Source organism: Melanotaenia boesemani, chromosome 15, assembly GCF_017639745.1.
Source record: "Melanotaenia boesemani isolate fMelBoe1 chromosome 15, fMelBoe1.pri, whole genome shotgun sequence".
Taxonomy (NCBI): domain Eukaryota; kingdom Metazoa; phylum Chordata; class Actinopteri; order Atheriniformes; family Melanotaeniidae; genus Melanotaenia; species Melanotaenia boesemani.
In genome coordinates this window covers 27,263,150-27,282,500 of record NC_055696.1, presented here as the reverse complement: position 1 = coordinate 27,282,500, position 19,351 = coordinate 27,263,150, and the positions used below count along the sequence as shown (strand labels likewise).

The following is a 19,351-nucleotide window of genomic DNA, read 5'->3' as shown; positions in this document are numbered from 1 at the left end:
AATAAAACCCTTCTCCAGGCTAACAATGGGCACGGGAACCTGCTAAAGCAAAGAAAAAAGTCAATAGATGCGAAAACAAACAGAAAAATTAAAGCCACAAAAATAAACACACAAAAAAAAAAAGTCCATTATAAACAGGCTGTATCTGTGGGACCACAGTCCACAGGTCGCCATGGTGATGGAGTCGAGCTGAGAAATTGTCAGCTGTTGTAAATGGAATGCAGGCGACTGGCCAATAGACCCCCACACTGCAGAAAATGAGCAGGTTTAACACCCCAAGAACAAATTCCACAGGTAAGAGATTGCACTTACATCACAGATGATCAGAGTCACTAGGCAGAACCAGCAATGCCAAGAAGGATAAAGAATGCATGCTAAGCAGACACATGCCCAAATATAAGGCTGACTGCTCCGCCCACCAATTACTACCAACAGGTAACACCTGTTGTGTGCAACATAGGGAAGAAGAAAAGAATTGAAAACCTATCCCAACACATTTGGATATTTATCCTGCTCAGAAATACTTCAAGAAGTCACATTTCTGTCCTTCAGGGAGACTATTAAATTTCGTGCCATTAAATTTGCTGTATAAATGTGATCCTCAAGTTATACATGAACCCAAAACATTAATTAATATTCCTTCCAGCCAAAGCTGTGTGTTGGAAGTTACCAGGTTAATACTGTGTATAGTTGGATCTAGTGCAACATCAGCATTTAATGGCAACTTTACCAGGTCCATCTTCTAGTACCCAGTTGGAACCCCTGTTTCCTCCAGAACTGCTTCCATTCTGGGTGTGATAGATTCTTTTTTTTAACTTGTCCTGTCCAGCATTATAGCAAGTAAAATGATAATCTGGTTGCTGTATCGTGCTGAACAAATTTGCTCTGCCAAGGGGAGGCCTATGGATAAGACTCCTCTTGATAGTCTGATTCATTCCTTTATTTATTTACTTTGAATCATGGAATCTATGTAATCTTGCTGGATCTGATCGGAGGGGACAGAAGAAGAAGGAAAATAGCAAAAAGAAGCAAAAAAGGGAAAGAAGAAAGGAGACAAAAACACCACAGACAAAAAGCAACGTCCCTTCAATCCACACCATTACCAGACAACAAACTGTTACACTTCTACATGAACACACCAGAAAATTTCCTACAACTTTTACAGAAATAAACAGAGCTGCTTGTCATTAAGAGTTCTTAAATAATAACCAAATCAAAAAGATATCACAAAAGTAGCACAACAACGACCAGATACTAACTCACAGGAAAAATAAGAGAATCTTGGTGTTCTCTGGCAAATGCCAAACATCCTGCACGGTGTCGTGCTGTAAGCACAACTCCCACCTGTGGGCTTCGGGCCCTCATACCACCCTCATGTAATCGGTTTCTGACCGTTTGAGCAGACACATGCACATTTGTGGCCTGCTGGAGGTCTTTTCTTTCCCTGCACAAAGGCAGAGGTAGCGGTCCTGCTGCTGGGTTGTTGCCCTCGTACGGCCTCCTCCACGTCTCCTGATGTACTGGCCTGTCTCCTGGTAGCACCTCCATGCTCTGGACACTACGCTGACAGACACAGCAAACCTTCGTGTCACAGCTCGCATTGATGTGGCATCCTGGATGAGCTGCACTACCTGAGCCACTAGAGTGGGTTGTAGACTCCGTCTCATGCTACCACTAGAGTGAAAGCACTGCCAGCATTCAAAAGTGACCAAAACATCAGCCAGAAAGCAGGAACTGAGAAGTGGTCTGTGGTGCAGACCGACTCCTTTATTGGGGGTGTCTTCCTAATTGCCTAAAATTTCTACCTGTTGTCTATTCCATTTGCACAACAGCATGTGAAACTGATTGACAATCAGTGTTGCTTCTTAAGTGGACAGTTTGATTTCACAGAAGTGTGATTGACTTGGAGTTACATTGTGCTGTTTATATTTTTTGAGCAGTGTATATTTATTATGCAGTGAGACTTCAGGTGGTGGAGTGAGTGCTGGAGCTTTAAATTTCTTGTTGGATTTACCTCTCCAACGAACATTTGTGCTTGATTTAATGGCTGCAAATTTGGAAATTAACAAACAACAAAAAGTGTAACATTGAAAGATATTTCCAGTATTTACTAGCTAAAACAATTTATTTCACTTCTGTGGAAAGTTGAACAGTGTAGTGGATCAAGTCTCCAAACTGAACTACTGCTGCATGTTTTGTGGTAACCGAGGGGATATCGAGGCCATCAATAAATGAAGAATACATGAAAGAATATTTTAAAATAACAGAGCATCTATTCTTGGACTTAAAAAAGAAGTGTGAAATTGTTCAGAAAATTAAAAATGTTTCTTTCCACAAAAACCACCAACGACAGGACCATTAAAATGATAAGCAAAACTCAATAATTTGTAATGAGCCCAGCGATGATAACGATATTGAGCAGATAGCACTGTTGAACAGTGATAGTGCTCAGCTCTGACATCTTTTGCCATGATACATAAAAAGCAATAAAATGTTATTAATATAAATATATCATCAATGATAAAATGTTTCATCTAAATTGTTTTTAAGAGTCAAATAAGTTTTGTGGCTATAAACGTTGTTTATTTGGTGAAACAAGAGGTCAAAATGTCTCTTTTATTCATGAATGTTGCAGCCCACTAAAACAGTCCATGTAAAAGAGTGATGAGGTGGTTATGCACTTTTAAATGAAAAAGTCTGAAAACAGACATAAGTCATGTTGGATTATATTAAAGCCAGTAAATGTCTCCTGGATGCTGACATTAAGCTTTGTATACAACCAGGCCTCTTTTTTTACACTACTGCTATTCTGAGCAGGAGCATGAATGACCAAAGGATAACAATCTCTGCTATATTGCATGTCGTGTCTGCCAAAATCTGATTAATGGTCTCTTAACGAGGGCTCCAAGGAGGCTGAGCCATCCAGTCACACAGACTTTCAGTGTAAATGAGGGAGTCAATGAGGGAGTCAAGAGTACGGGTAACCTTTTCAAGCACAATGGTCCACAGACAAGGTGCAAACTCTCTTAATTTGGTCTTCTTCTAACACAGGAATGCAAATGATGCCCTTAGAATGAAACAAGTGGGCTGTAACAAACATTTTTCATGGGATAAAGTGAACCTAACAGCACCCGTAGTTCCAGTGACTGTCACTGTCAGACACAATGTCAAGTCCAGTTATCCTGTCCACTGATGCTGCCATCTAGTGGAGACAATACAACACCCATACATGTTTCCAGTTACAGTAACCTCCCAAATTTTTAATCTTGAGTTACTAAAAACAAATAATACACAAAGAATTTGTGTGAAGTCACCGGTGGCAGAGAAATAGCATAAATCATTTAGCCAACCTGATAACCTGATAGTATAAAATCAATTAATAGCTACACGACATGGGGGGCAGAGGTATAAGAAACATACACACTTGTGAAACATGAACTGAGTCTGACAAGCTTTGATTTAATAAAAGGTTGTTGTATTGAACAACATTACACTGACGGGAAACCTCTTATATACCACTTTTACTACTAAAAACAAATCAATCCAAAAGAAAAACACATTTGTTCATTGTTTAAACCCCCATCTGGTAGCCAGCTGTGTCACAAATTAATTAAACATTTATCTTAACTCTGATGTTCAGTTTAATCCATGTTATTGGCAGTGTTTATTTCTGTTAAATTGATGTCAAAGCTCGGTAAAATCCCACTCAGCCGGCAACCATCATTGACTTAAAGAACTCTTTATGCATAAAGATAATTGAAAATCAAAAGTGATATATTAGAGATCAGTATGAAGTAATTATAATAGCCATCCTTTATTAGTCCCACAGTGGGGAATTTCTTTCTCTGCATTTGACCCATCCTAGTTGCTAGGAGCAGTGGGTTGCCAGATTCTGGCACCAGGTAGTACTCAGGGACTCAGGGCCTTGCTCAGAGAGCCACAGTAGTTTTTTTTTTTTTTTTTTTTTTTTTTAAACTTAGTTGCCAGCCCAGGGACTTGAACCCAGGTTCTCCAGACCTTTTTTCTCATTTGTTATATTTTTTACCAGTTAAGTTCTGAAAATGTGGAGGGAACATCTTTAAGCGTCAGACTATATTCCAGCAGTCACTGCCAAGACTGCAGCAAACAACACAGAATATTCTCACCTGTGGCCTCATTTATAAAGCTGGCGTAGGTACAAAAACCGGCATACACCAATTATGGTCAACTTTTGGGATTTCTCAAAACCAAACTTGGCGGGAGAACGTTCTACCCCCACGGCAACTCTGACCCTCCTGTATGCACAAAATCTGGGAAAAAGGGAAACGGCGACACCAGCGGTACAGAATACATTCATGGAAATAATGTGAAAGGTGAGACATTTGTGCACAATCACATGTTAGTTTTCACACCACATGTTAATTATATTAAACCTATTTGCAAACATTAATAGAGGCACATTTGATAAACGTTTATTAGCTTGTAGGATTATATTAATCAGCTCAGTAAATTGTGTTATACACTTCAGCCTATTTACATGGTGGAATGTTTCTCATATAACAAAGTAGTTATACAGGCTTAGAAACTCAGAAAGAGTTTCACCTCCCATCTCCTGCTGAGCTTCAACCACGTCCCGGGTGAGGCGGGGGACATTGAGTCCAAGTGGGCTATGTTCCGTGCTTCTATTGGCTTACTGGAACTGTGGCTGTAAGATCGTTGGTGCCTGTCGTTGGTGGACACCAGCAGTGAGGGATGCCGTCAAGCTGAAGAGGGAGTCCTATCGGGCATTTTTGGCCTGCGGGACTCCGAAGGCAGCTGATGGGTATCAGCAGGCTAAGAGGAACAAAGCTTTAGTGGTCACTGAGGCAAAAACTCGGGCATGGGAGGAGTTTGGAGAGGGCATGGAAAATGACTTCCGGATGGCTTCGAGAAGATTCTGGTCCACCATCCGGTGGCTGAGGAGGGGAATGCAGTGATGTGTACAATGGGGATGGGGGGCTGCTGACCTCGACTGGCGGCGATGTGGGTTTGTGGAGGGAATACTTTGAAGACCTCCTCAATCCCACCGACATGTCTTCTGATAAGGAAGTGTTATTTTGTGGATGCAGGTGATGTGACAAAAATACTTTCAGATAAAAAGAAGAGCTCCGGACATCAGCTTGATTAATAAAATGTGATGGTTTATTACAAAAAGGGACATCTTAAACAGATATGCATCTCTGTGAGGTCTCTGGCCTATTTTGAGAATCCCCCTGAAAACATGTGTAAAAGTCTAAAATTCACTAGTCTTAGCAAACTGAAGTCTGCTTAAACTGTATCCCAGAATTATCCTAATCTATGTAATTCTAATTAAGTCTAACTATGAAATCTTGAGAATAAGATACTTCAGAAGCAGAATCCTGGGATCCTGTCGTGGGCTCTTCTAGCTCTGGGGCTGAGGTTGCTGAGGTGGTTAAAAAGCTCCTCGGTGGCAGGGCCCTGGGGTTGGATGAAGTCTGCCTGGGGTCCCTAAGGCTCTAGATGCTGTAGGGCTGTCCTGGTTGACAAGCCTCTGTTGGAGGAAGGAACCGGTATCGAAGTGAAGGTATCGGTATCGGTACCAGTATCGAAAACTTTTGAATGATAGCCCTAAGCAGCTCTCAATGTATCATGTCATGTTTTTTTCATCAAGTGATATTTCACAAGGTTTTAGCTGTTAAACGGGAAGTGGATTTGGTTTAGTTATTAAATACAAATTAAACCAAGAGTGAGATCAATTAAAGTAAAACAGTGTTCTGAATGGACCCCAGACCAGTTTTTATTGGAAAAGTTGGGCCCCCTGCCCTAACCAAGATGGTTTGTACTACAGAGGAACTGAATGTGAACCATATTAAATAAATGATAGCTTAATATTTTTCTTTATGAAGATTTTAAGTAAGCATTATAATCCAGTAAAATATCATCATTGGCTTTACATAATTAGTTTATATGATAAAACTGAGCTGTGAGAGCATTTAGAGGTATTTTGTTTAATATTTTAAATGCACTTTTAAAGTAAATCAGTTTAACACAAAAACCCCCTGAAGGGCCAAACATTTTTCACAAGTTTTGTTTTTGGGGGCGCCACAGATGAGGTTCGCCTAGGGCTCTATGTTACCTTCGACCGGCACTGGGTCTCGTGTGATCCGTGTGAGAGATGCAGTCATTTTGCTAAGCGCTATTAAACTATTAAACACAGCATAGACTCTCATGCCGGTAGCACCAGCATGAGAGTCTATGCTGTGTTTTTCTTCATGTGCCTGGCAAGTTTTGTTGTGTTACAGTTTTATAGAAAATGACACTGCTTACACACAGTGTAATATATATATATATATATATATACATATATTTACCAGTACGTACTCACACACTTTCATATTCACAATGCTCATAATTTAATATTAAAGTTCAAATTACATGTGGTTTGATCCAAAGATTTTAACCAAAGTTTTGTTTGTATCTTGCAGGTGGCAATCAAACACATATCAAAGAACAATGTGTTATGCACACATACTGATGACGATGGCAGGGAGTTGTCTGCAGAGGTGGCTGTCATGCTAAAGCTGGACACTGGAACAGCCACCTCAGTGGGGAACTCAGCCCCAGTGGCGCTGCTGGACTGTTATCAACTGGAAAAAGAACTAATTCTTGTGCTGGAGAGACCAGTGTGTGCTGTGGATCTCTTTGACTACGTTGAAGAACATGAAGGTACACTGCAAGAGGATGAGGCAAAAGTAAGTAGATGCATGAGTATTTATATCATTGTGAATTTTTCTGTTTTAGAGACATTTCCGTTTGTTTTATTTGCATTAATACTGACAGCACTTGTCTACTTCAAACTTTCTAACCTCTATTTTTGTCTGTTTTTAGGTTATACTGAATCGGCTGGTTGATGCAGCAATACACCTCCAGGAGAATGGGATCTTCCACAGAGACATCAAACTGGAAAATATCCTCATTCAGACTGATTCAAACATCCCACGAGTTCGTCTCATTGACTTTGGTCTGAGCTGCTTCCACAGTGATGACACAGAGTTTGACATGTATTATGGCACTGATAATCATGTCCCTCTGGAGTGGTTAAGCCGGTACAAGTACAAGGCTGGACACACAACAGTGTGGCAGATGGGGGTGGTCTTGTTTGAGATCCTGCACAAAGCAACCTTCAGATCCAGCAGCTTTTTACGGAAAAAGCTGAAGATTAAAAACAAGCTTTCTAAAGATAAGTCTAACACTCATATACACATCTGTCAGTAAACACATTTCTGTTCAACCTCTGAAATGCTAACCATTGTTCTTTTACTTCATGTCTTCTAGATTGCCGGGACTTCCTGAAAAAGTGCTTCATAAAGGAAACCAAGAAGCGTCCCACTCTGGAGGATCTTAAAAGCCACCGTGGCTCATGTGAAATAGACATGACACCAAATTTAAACAGCAGAGGCTGTTCAATTTAAACAGGAAAAACCAGACAACCGGCTGCTACACCTGTAAAGAAACAGACAACCACCAGCAACATCTGCACAAAAACAAGCACGTAATCATCATAAAAAGACAGACAAGTTAGAAAAAACAAACCCCAAAAAACAAAAAAAAAACATCAATCACAACAACAAAAACATTAGCAACACAAAGAAAAGACATGAACATGTAGTTGTTGGTGATTAAACTGCAGTTGGTCTTCCAGCATCTTCACCTTCAAGATCGTTTGAGACCAGCCACCCAGACAGCTGCTTCAACAATCAGTTGCATAACCAAAGAATTTCTGCGCAAACTATCAGAAACAGTCTCGGGGAAGCTCATCTGCATGCTCGTCATCCTCATCTGGGTTTCGACCTGACTGCAGTTCGTCATTGTAACTGACTTAAACGGACAAATACTTACATTTGATGGTGTCTGGCACATTGAAGAGGTGTTCTATTCACAGATAAATCCTGGTTTTCTTTTGAATCTATGTTATCTTGCTGGACCTGACCGGAGGGGACAGAAAAAGAAGGACAACGAAAAAAAGCCAAAAGGAAAGCAGAAAAATGAAAGAGGAGACAAAGACACATCAGATAGGAGGCAACAACCCTTCAATCCAAACTATCACCAGACAACCAACCAACACTTGTACAAAAGAGAATTACCTTCGGCTTTTACAGAAAAAACAAAGCTGACAACCATCTAGAGTTTCTAAATAATAACCAAGAGATCAACAACAAAAGATAAATTAAAGCTGCAAGCAGCAATGAAGGCCCTCACACCTACAGCGCGGCTCCGGCTTATTGCACCGCCACATCAGGCAGCAACCTCCCTCCCGTAGCACGCTCACTCTTGCCCACAGCCATACGCTCACTTGCCCCCGGGTTTTCTGCCTTGGGCGGTCATTGTCTTCCTCTGAGGATCACCTGGCACGTCACTGGGCACAGTGACGACATCAGAAGCGTTCGGGACCATGTTTCAGACAAATTGTGTGAAATAAATACAAACAGCTCTTGCTTGAGGAGCCTTGTCGCAGATCTGCTGTCATTAAGCAGAAGCAGGTTACGCAGCAGATTTGTAATGTTTCTAATGCATGTCATTTGTAATACAACACATGGAGAAAGCAGCAGTGATGCCAAAGTGTCTTTTGCTTAGTAATGAGGGTTTTCATGTTTATATTTATAGAGGTCACCTACAACACGCGGTCCGGTGTCTGGTGGTGTCAAGCCAGATGCAGCAATGGAAAAGGTTAGAGCAAATTTGTCAATAATCCCTGAATTTTATTATTGCATTTTCTTTATAAAGAACATTTGTCTGTTTTTCCCAAGTTGGTTTCACTGAACATAAACGAAAAAAGCATCAATAACATTTAACCATAACAATGAAAAGAATGGAAATCTATATATATTTACCTGTGGCTTTGTGGATAGTTTAATGTAGGATTGCTATGTGGAAATTTAAATTTGTGTAGTTAAATTTAGGTTGAGGCCACACCAAGCCCAGTGTCTGCCTGCAATGTGACAGAGCTCACCTGTTCCGAGGCGGTTCCGATGGCCGTCCAGGTGCCAGAGGATGGTGGCTTGCAAAGCACACAAGAAGCCACCACCGGTAGGAGTGTCTCTAACCCTTGTTTGTGTTCTACAGGCACACCGGTTCCTGTTGACGCACTCATTTCATGTAGTGTTGTAGCTGCAGCCAAACACATGCTATCCTGTTTGTACTTGGCAACCATCAGATGTGGATTAGGTCAGTGTAGAAGGGAAGAAGTCACTAGCATTTATGGCTAGGGAAAGTCAGAAATGTGGCAGAGAAAAGGAGCTATGCAAGTTGATTGTGCAGCATAGTGTATTAGGTAGGAGGTGGAAGGTAAGGACGGTTTGGGGCTGACTCTAAAACAGAGCAAATCCCCATAGACTCCCATGTTAAAAAGACCAGCTTCACAGCACAAAGAAACATGTTTAGAGCCTGGTACAAAAATCCATTTTAAAATTAATAGGTCAAGTTTTTCTTCATGACAACTGTAAGGGGGGTGAATTTTTTCTAACTCACCCATTTGGATGTTATTTAATTATGTTATTTATGTTATTGCGGCAAGAAGGGAGAGTGTAGCACAACCACGGTTTTTAGCCGGCTAACACTGCATCTTAGCTTTAGCCCACCTACCTTCATTAGCCGGTTAGCTCACGTTAGATCAGAGTTGGCTCAGTTAGCTCTTAGCATTTTTTTTTTTTTTTTAACCTGTCCTGTCCAGCACCATAGCAAGCAGAATGATAGTCTGGTTGCTGTATCGTGGTTAACAAATTTGCTCTGCCAAGGGAAGGCTTATGGGTATAAGACTCTGCTTGATAACCGTATTCATTTATTTACTGTATTTATTTACTTTGAATCATGGAATCTATGTAATCTTGCTGGACCTGACCGGAGGGGACAGTAAAAAGAAGGAAGACAGCAAAAAGAAGCAAAAGGTAAAGAAAAAGGAAGAGACAAAAACACCACAGAGAGAATGCAATGATCCTTCAATCCACACTATCACCAGACAACAAACTGTTACACTTGTACATAAACACACTGGAAAATTTCCCACGGCTTTTACTGAAAAACAGAGCTGCTAGTCATTAAGAGTTCTTAAATAATAACCAAATCAAAAAGACATATCACAAAAGTAGCACAACAACGACCAGATACTAACTCACAGGAAAGAAAAAGAAACATGATCTCTTAGTGTATAAATCTACTGGACAACTCAGTGACTGTCAGCATGCAGAGTGTGATGTTACATGTTTCATGTATGTTAAATGTTTTAGCACCACCCGGTGACTTTGTGGAAAGCAGACTGCTCATTTCAGTTTTGTTGTTTCCCTATTGCTCAGCTTGGGTCACATGGTTAGTCTTAGGTGAACCATTTTGAACCAAAGTCTGGCATAGCAGGAGGCTTCAGTTGGGCCTCAGCAAAATCATTTGCAACCTGCCTGTGTTGAACCTCAGAGAAGCTTTGTTTATGAGTATATCTGCCATGCTTCCAGTTGGGAATAGATAATGACTGAAGATTTTCTTTTGTTTGTTTTAGTTTCACAAAAAGACAGTGTAAGCAAGAAAAATGTAAGAGAGATAAAGAAAGTGGAAAAGCATGTAAAGGAAAAAGAATGGATGCAAAGGACAAGTAAAACTATTGAACTTTACTTCAACGTCTTAGTCATCATTCAGCTCTGGACTGCCCAGTACACCTGCTTACACTTGTTTAGCTGTCTGTCACTGCATGGAGAGCTACTCACGCAGGGGACAGAACACAGAGGATGAGGAATACCAGGGTAGCCCAGAGACCCGGGCCATCAGCAGCAACCCCGGAGCACTAACCCAAGCTACGCCACCCCGAAGATGACTCCAGCCCCACCTGGAGGGTGGCAGAGGAGAGCCCCAGCCCCAGCCAGAGCCCCCTGTGGTCGTGGGGCACAGGGCCCAGTGGGCCAAGATCGGCAGTGCCTCCAGGGTGGCCCAAGTGAAGGGTCCAGGGCCCCAGGAGCCCAGAGGCGGCCCCCCCCCACCGCCCAAAGGTAGAGGGACCACACCATGCCTAGGATAACCAGACCCCCCAGACAACCACCCGGCGTGGGACAGCACTCACCCTTATGTTCCAGCCGCACACCCTGGGAACCAGGGCGCTATCGACCCCCTTCCCCCACCCTCCACCTACTCCAATCTCCACCCCATATAACCCCACACTCACATAACGGCCACGCCCATGGGGAACAGGGGTGTGAGAGGTCCCCATTACCCTCTCCCTTCCAGCTTCTGATTGTTGCACCGCCCACCATGCAATGCATGACACGCCCCCTAGATGTTTGTGTGCTGTTTTTCTTGTGTTTTGGTGTCTAAATGCAATTAAAACTGAGAAGTGAGTCGCCACAGGGTGTAGCCGAGGAGGCCACTAAGTGGCCCCCTCCGCTTCACCCTGCATGGCCTTCCAAGTCCCTACGTGTGTGTGTGTGTGTATGTGTATGTGTGTGTGTGTGAGAGAGAAAGAGAGAGAGAGAGGGAAAGAAGAGGGGGTCTGGGGATGTAAGTCCAGAGGGAAGCAAACTTCCCATCTGGATGTTGAGCCTCTGGTGGCATTAGGCACCCCCACTCCCTGGGAGGTCTCCCAGGGCAAGACAGGTCAGGAGAGGCCGCCCCCCACGACCGGGGGTGCCACCACCAACCAAAGAAGGCACCCATCCCCCACTTGCCTAGTGGGGAATGAGAAGAGGTAGACAGCAGTAGAGCCCAGACCCATGGCACACCACCCCAGGCCTGCCCAGACCAAGCATTGATCTAAAAACTGATCCGGAAACAGTGACAGTTAGAGAACCGACCCGTTTCGATGGCACCACTGAGTAAGCAGTAGCTGCAAAGGTTTACAAGACTGTACATCACTTTATATAAAAGAATCAAAGTGCTCATAAAGTACATATATAATAAATAATAATAAATAAATAATGTTTGCTTTCATATGAACTGCTAGTGTATTCATCGTAGATCACTGTGGCATCAAACTACTAAGCCAGCAGTGGCCCTGAGGCATTTATGCGGCAGCACTACCTGGGGCTAGGATGCTGCTGTGGAGAAGAGGAGGAGGCAAGAGAGAAATATTTTAATAAAATATTTCAATAAAAAGTTTTCTGTATCCCTGTGGTTTAGCCTCTTCATTACTTCATTTCATATTTTAAACCATGATTTCTAAGCATTATCAGTTTCCTGTTGCCAACTGTATCAGTGTAAACACCAATGAGAACAGATGTATATGATGTAAAGTACTTTAAAGGTCCCATAATATGCTAAATTCACTTTCTGAAGGTTTTATAACAGTAATATGCAAACTTGTGTATAGCCTGTGTATAAGGCCCAAAAACGAGAAAATTCCATCACCTCTCTCACTTGCTTGCTCCACTTTTTAGCGAATGTGTGCTCAAACGGGTGAGTCTGAGTCTTTCCCTTTGTGACCTCATGAAGAGAAATAACCACTGCCCCAGGTAGTGGATACTGCCACTGACCTGACCCCCTCGGCTAGCTGAGCCTGCTCTCTAAAATCAAAGAGCGGGCACCAGTGAAATTTGGATCCTTTCTCAGAGAGGAGCGTGGACAGGCACCACACAAGAACATTTAAAGGTTCAGACACAGAAACAGCCCGTTCTCAGAAGAGCTCACTACAGCCACATTGCGAATGGCTGAAATTAAGGACCAAGGCTGAATTTGGGGTAATACACTTTGAAAGCAACGTTAAATATAATATAAAAGTAAAATGGTTGAAAAAATGTATAGTATTGGACCTTTAATTCAGTGGAGATATTTTTGCATATTTAAAAGCTGTTTTACAAGTGTTTTAAATGGCACTTTATACTAATAGGAATGGGGGAGACATGCAAAGACACATGGTGCTTTCTATTGTTATCAGCTGAGGTAGACCAATACTGTACAGTGTAGGCTACAGTACTTTGTTACACAAATGAGGCCTTTTAAAGGCATTTAATAGCATAAAGTATGATGACATAACGTATTTAAACATTATTTTGGATTTGGATTTTGGAAGCACTTAATCGGACGGATTGTCCCTGAAAAGGTATTAACGGAGCGGTGCTACCATTAGGCAAGCTTGTAGGAAGGTCATATACTTTAAAATAAATAAATAAGCATACGTTCTAAATCATGTTCAGACAATAGGAGGATCCTACATTGGCGTGGGATTCGAGATAGTTTACAGGTGGGTGGGTACAGCTGATTCAGACACATCCATTAACCACAGTGAGTTGAAGAAGAAGAAGAAGAAAAAAAAAGAATTGTTGCATAAAAGTTATTAAAAGGAAATCTGGGAGGACATGCGCGGTTCTTGGTTGTTCTAACAGCAGTGAAGAACTTGTGGAAAAAAACTGAATGTTCCTGTCCAAGACCTCTGTTAACATAGATTCCTTGAGCGAGCAGAAGACAGGGACGTTCAACAGAAGTGGGTCAAGAATATTAATAGAAAGGATTTTATTCCCAACAGCAACACGGTAAGCTTAGGTGAAAAGTTGTCAATCCAACACTAAATTCTTTGTTTCCATGTTGCTGTCAAGCTTAACATGATGCAATTTTATTGATGAATTTTCTGAATTATTGTCGGTTATCTCTACTGATTTTAACCATTTCACCTTAACTGGGGATTTTAACATTCACATAGATAACATGACGGATGGTAATGTCAAGGAATTTTCTTCCATATTGGACATGTTTGGTTTGTGGCAACATGTAAAAGAACCAACCCACATTCAAGGTCACGTTCTGGACCTGGTTATTTCAAAGGGTGTTGATATTTCTTCTGTTGTGGTCACTGACTTGGATTGTCTGACCATTTTTGTATTTTGTTTGATTTACTGATCACTCAGAATGTCCAACTAACCTGCTCCTCGGTTAGGAAGAGGTACATTAATGAAAGAACAAGTGCTAAGTTTGTTGAGGCCTTAGCTATGTTACCAACAACCAGTGCAGAGTCAGTTGATGGACTCCTGGATCATTTCAATCTGAAAATCTTGAATGTAATGGATGCTGTTGCAACGATAACAATCAAGAGCACTTTGAGCAAACAGAAAACACCATGGAGAAACACCACTGTGGTTACCAGCCTAAAAAGAGAATGCAGAAAAACTGAGCGGAAATGGTGGAAAAATAAACTTCAAATTCACTATGAGCTGTACAAACAAAGCCTGCGTAACTACAACAATGAGCTGTGCAAGGCCAGAGAGCTGCATTTATCTGAAATGATTAACAGGAATGTCAACAATTCTCGCACTCTGTTTGCTAAGATTGAAAAACTTACAAACCCTCCTAAACAGATAAGCCCAGAGCTCCTTTTCACTGAGAAATGCAACCAATTTGCCAACTTTTTTAGCCAAAAAATTAAAACAATTAGGCAAAATATTAATTCCACACAGTCACACAAGAAAACTAGTCTGTGTCTAAAACCCGGAAATAATTCTGATGTTATGTCACAATTTAAAACGGTTGATTTAAAAATCCTACAAGAAACAGTTTGGCATTTGAAATCAACAACATGCACTCTGGACATGATACCATCCGACTTTTTAAAAAGAGTTTTTACCTCAGTAGAAAGTGATCTCCTGCTGATAGTTAACAGCTCACTGGCATCAGGCATTTTTCACAAGTCACTAAAGATAGCTGCTATTAAGCCACTCCTAAAGAAAAGGACTCTAGATGCCTCTATAATGAACAACTATAGACCTGTCTCTAACCTCTCTTTTATTTCCAAGATTATTGAAAAAGTTGTATTTCACCAGCTTCATGACTTTTTAAATGAAAGTGGAAATCTTGATAAATTTCAGTCTGGCTTCCGACCTCATCACAGCACTGAAACAGCTCTGGTCAAAGTGTTAAATGACATTAGGTTGAATACTGATTCTGGTCAAGTATCAGTCCTGGTTCTGTTGGATCTCAGTGCTGCGTTTGATACTGTAGATCATAGACTCCTGTTGCACAGGCTGGAAAACTGGGTTGGACTTTCTGGAGCGGTCCTTAACTGGTTCAGGTCCTATTTAGAAGGCCGGAGTTATTTTGTTACGATCGGCAGCTATGAATCCGAGCGAGTGGCCATGAATTGTGGAGTCCCCCAGGGGTCAGTCCTTGGACCTCTTCTGTTCAACTTGTACATGCTCCCTTTGGGTCAAATATTACAGAACTATAGCATTAATTATCAAAGTTATGCTCATAATACACAACTTTATGTGTCTCTGTCACCAGATGACTGCAGTCCAATAGACTTAATGTGTCAGTGTCTGGAGCAAATAAACACCTGGATGAAGGAGAATTTTCTACAATTAAATGAAGACAAAACTGAGATTATTCTGTTTGGTGGCAAAGAGAAGAGGGTCAGCATTGGTAAACACCTGGAGACTTGGGCTCTTAAAATCACCAACCAAGTTCGTAACCTTGGAGTGTTGATAGACTCAGACCTGACTTTCAGCAGCCACATCAAAGCTTCACTAAGAAGCTTTTTACCAGCTCAGAAACATCAACAGAATTAAAAGTTTAGTCTCCCAGAAAGACCAAGAGAAACTCATCCATGCATTCATCTCCAGTAGGCTGGATTACTGTAATGGTCTTTTAACAGGACTTCCTAAAAAGAGCATTAAACATCTGCAGCTCATCCAGAACGCTGCTGCTAGAGTTTTAACCAGGACTAAGAGATCTGAACACATCACACCAGTTTTAAAATCTTTACACTGGCTTCCAGTCAGTCACAGAATAGATTTAAAACCCTTCTGATTGTTTACAAATCCCAGAATGGTTTAGGCCCAGAATACATCTGTGATATGTTCAGAGAATATAAACCTAGCAGAGCTCTTAGATCCAAAGACTCTGGTCAACTAGTCCAGACCAGAGTCCAGACTAAACATGGAGAAGCAGCATTTAGCTGTTATGCTGCAAACAAGTAGAACAAACTGCCAGTGGAGATTAAACTTTCACCAAATGTAGACATTTTTAAATCCAGGTTAAAAACATTTATTTTCTCATGCGCCTATGCATGAAATCTGCACGTTAACTTTTTAACTTATCTTGCTTTTAATCATTTTAATGTAATTAATTATTTTATTGTGATTTATTTCTAAATATCTGTAATGCCTTTGTTTTATGTAAAGCACTTTGAATTGTCCTGTATATGAAATGTGCTAAACAAATAAACTGCCTTGCCCTGCCTTGCAACAAGTCATGTTTATTAAGCTAGCTATAGCTAATGGACTAAAAGACAAAAGGCTGCCCTACTGCTGAGAGTAAATTACTAATTTGGGAGATATTGTGAAATGTTACTAAGCGTAGACAGGCCACGCAAGTAAAAAATCATTTGGACTTTATTTTTAACCTTACACATAATTGTAAAAGTGTGAAATTTGAATGGTACGTTTTATTATTAAAACGTGACATACTGCCTTCACACTTTGGATGACTCTGTGATAATGCTGATGGTGGATCCTTAAATCAGACTCTTTGGTAACTGTATTCTCTCTGCGGTTCATATAAATAATTTTATTCTAGTTATTAGAGGACAGCTGTGAAATTGGCGTAACCACAGGTACATGCTCAAGAATAGTACACACGTGAACAAACTGTTTCACTGTGTTCAGGCAGCTCACAATTTAGCATTGGTCTGCAGTGATTGACTACAACTATCTAGCTAGTACAGTAACTTATTAAACTGGATTTTTACCCGTGCAGCATCTGCGTACAGTATGGTCAGCAAACCTGACACCAGCCAGTTGGTTATGGCATCGTGCTGCAGTTTCTCTTCCACAGTAACCACACCAATTCAGAAAGAAACTCTAAAAATCTGGAAGCACGTAATCACAAACTGACTAATCACAAGGGAGTACTTCCTCGTAACCGTGCTGCAGGAATGCACGTCAGGTCTGAAGAAGAGGTGCGTATCGAGCCTCTGATTCTGGAGTCCACTCTTCCTCACTGTCGCTCTCCTCAAGCTCACTGTCCTCACTGTCTGAAGGAATGAGCCTGACCACTTGATCATGTTCCTTACATCCATAAAATGTTCGTGCTTCCATTTCCTGTGAGTAACAGTAGATAGTACAGCAAAAAAATTGATTATGTTGATAGCTATGCATCCCTACACATCTTCATCCAGGAGCATGTTATAGTTAACACGAAAGTGGTCTAACTGCACAATGTTGCCCTGAGGCAACGAATGAAAAACTGACATTTTAGTAAATAAATGAAGACAAAAAGTGTCTTTACTCAATAATCAAATATGCTTCTTCACTTATTCATGCACATCACAGATATTATTTATACAAAGTTGTTTAAATTTAAACATGTTAAAAAGTTAATTTTATCTTACCTTCTGCAGGCAGTGCGTCCAGGTTGGCTGTAGCCCTAAAAAGGACTGTTTCACCCCAAGACAAAGGGTCAAAGCCACGCCCAGCTCAAATTTCATTGGTCTAAAACTTATCATCAGACTTTTTATGTGATGTTTTACTTTAAAAAATTTAAAGGGCTGGTGTGTGGGCCAAAATAATGGTTTGTTGCCTGAGGGCAACACCATGCCATAGAGGGTTAAACGTCTGAGAATCCGTCATAGCACAGAAGCAGAGGTGATGAGGCAAACTATGGAAGAGAGGAGGACAGGTGCAGCTAGCAATCAGGTACTAGAGGGAGAAAATGTGTAGCACTTACTGTTAGTGGGTTTTGGGGGTGTGATTTATGTCTGCCTGCTGCTAGATTTAAGTTTTTGTGTTTATGTTTATTTTTAATTTTTTTAACTTGTCCTGTCCAGCATTGTAGCAAACAGAATAATGGTCTAGTTGCTGTGTTGTGTCGAACAGATTTGTTCTGCCAAGGGAAGGTTTATGGGTATAAGGCTCCTCTTGATAATCAGATTTATTTATTTATTTATTTACTTTTATTTATTTACTTTGAATGGTGGAATCTATGTAATCTTGCTGGACCAGACTGGAGGGGGAAAAAAAAGGAGGAAGACAGCAAAAAGAAGCAAAAAGGAAAGCAGAAAGAAGAAAGAGGAGACAAAAACACAACAGATAGGAGACAACAACCCTTTAATCCAAACTATCACCAGACAATCAACTGCTACACTTGTACAGAAACACAACAGGGAATTTCCTACAGCTTTTACAAAAAAAAACCCCCAAAAAACAAAAGAAAATAAAAGAAAACAGACAGTCATCAGTCATTAATAATAACCAAATCAAAAGACATATTATAAATGACATATTATTATAAACAACTGAAGTACCAGATACTCACTCAGAAAAAACAAACAAAAAAAAGCATCTCTTAGTGTATAAGCCTACAGGACAACTCATTGACTGTGTCAGTATGCAGAGTATGAGGAATGAGAAGTGATCAGATATCATTGTGATTGTGCAAATGTGACCACGGCTCTACAGAGGCTAGAGGCAGATTAGGGTGGCCCAGAGACCCTGGCCATCAGCAGCAATCCCAGAACATGAACCCAAGCCACCCCACCACAAAGACAACCCCGGACTCACCCAGAGGGTAGCAAAGGAGAGCCCCAGCCAGAGCCATACGAGGTCATAGGGCACAGGCCCCGGGCTGGCCAAGATCTGCAGCCGCCAACCCCACCTGGCAACGGCCATCCAGGGGGGCCCTTTTTGTTTATGTTTAAACAACAGGAGTTCCCTGCAATCTTAAAACTAAGGCTTCCTGTTTGTTCAAATGTGCAGTAATAAAGATCAGCCACTCTGTAAATAAACAGTGTAAAGTCAGTGAGAATGGTCTTTAGAAAATGGATGGATGAATCAGAAAGCTGCCCAGCCTGTATCTTATTAGATACAGAGTAGAATAAGTTCATTATAAGACAGGAAGTACAATACAAAACATGACTCATGTTTGTTGGTGTATCCTAGCAAAAGGCTTATTGTATAACAATCATATATACTGAACCTTTCAGCACCACTTTAACATTGTAACATCAGTATTGGCAAAGATTAACATCATGAACCACCTTGTCCTCAGTTTCAGACCCAGCAGCAGCAGCAGGTCCATCATCACGTCCAGATGAGGCTGAAGTTTTTCAGTTTACAAGCAATCATCTACAGCTGGTTAAAACTAAATGATCTCAGTAACACTGACATTAAGTTTTATTCTATTGTATGTTCTGCTATGAGCAGGTTAAGATAATTTTGTATCTATAGCTTATATGTGATCGGTCCTTCATGTACCACAGAGTAAAGCTAATTACAGACTCCACCAGAAGCGAGAACTTTGTTTTTGCTCTTAAGGCCGTAAGAAGAAGAAAAAAGTTTGCATTGGTCCGGTCATTTCATCCTCCACAAGAAGCTTCATCTGCGACTGGGCAGGGATAACTGCAGGGGGTGTCTGT

At 41.1% G+C, this 19,351-nt stretch overlaps 1 protein-coding gene across 1 annotated transcript; it reads left to right on the top strand.

The window, feature by feature from the left end:
* Positions 1 to 3,392: 3,392 nt before the first annotated feature.
* Positions 3,393 to 7,986, top strand: LOC121654648 (serine/threonine-protein kinase pim-2-like). The gene is made up of 5 exons (XM_042008866.1): positions 3,393 to 3,405; positions 4,723 to 4,844; positions 6,465 to 6,731; positions 6,868 to 7,246; positions 7,315 to 7,986. Exons 1-5 carry the CDS (start codon positions 3,393 to 3,395, stop codon positions 7,449 to 7,451), a joined length of 918 nt encoding a protein of 305 aa, XP_041864800.1. The 3' UTR covers positions 7,452 to 7,986.
* The last annotated feature ends 11,365 nt before the right edge of the window (positions 7,987 to 19,351 follow it).

Excerpts from the sequence above, each read along its gene's own strand:
- LOC121654648 (XM_042008866.1), top strand. Across the intron at positions 6,732-6,867 it reads TGCAAGAGGATGAGGCAAAA|GTTATACTGAATCGGCTGGT; the intron begins GTAAGTAGATGC and ends GTCTGTTTTTAG. Across the intron at positions 7,247-7,314 it reads TAACACTCATATACACATCT|ATTGCCGGGACTTCCTGAAA; the intron begins GTCAGTAAACAC and ends CATGTCTTCTAG.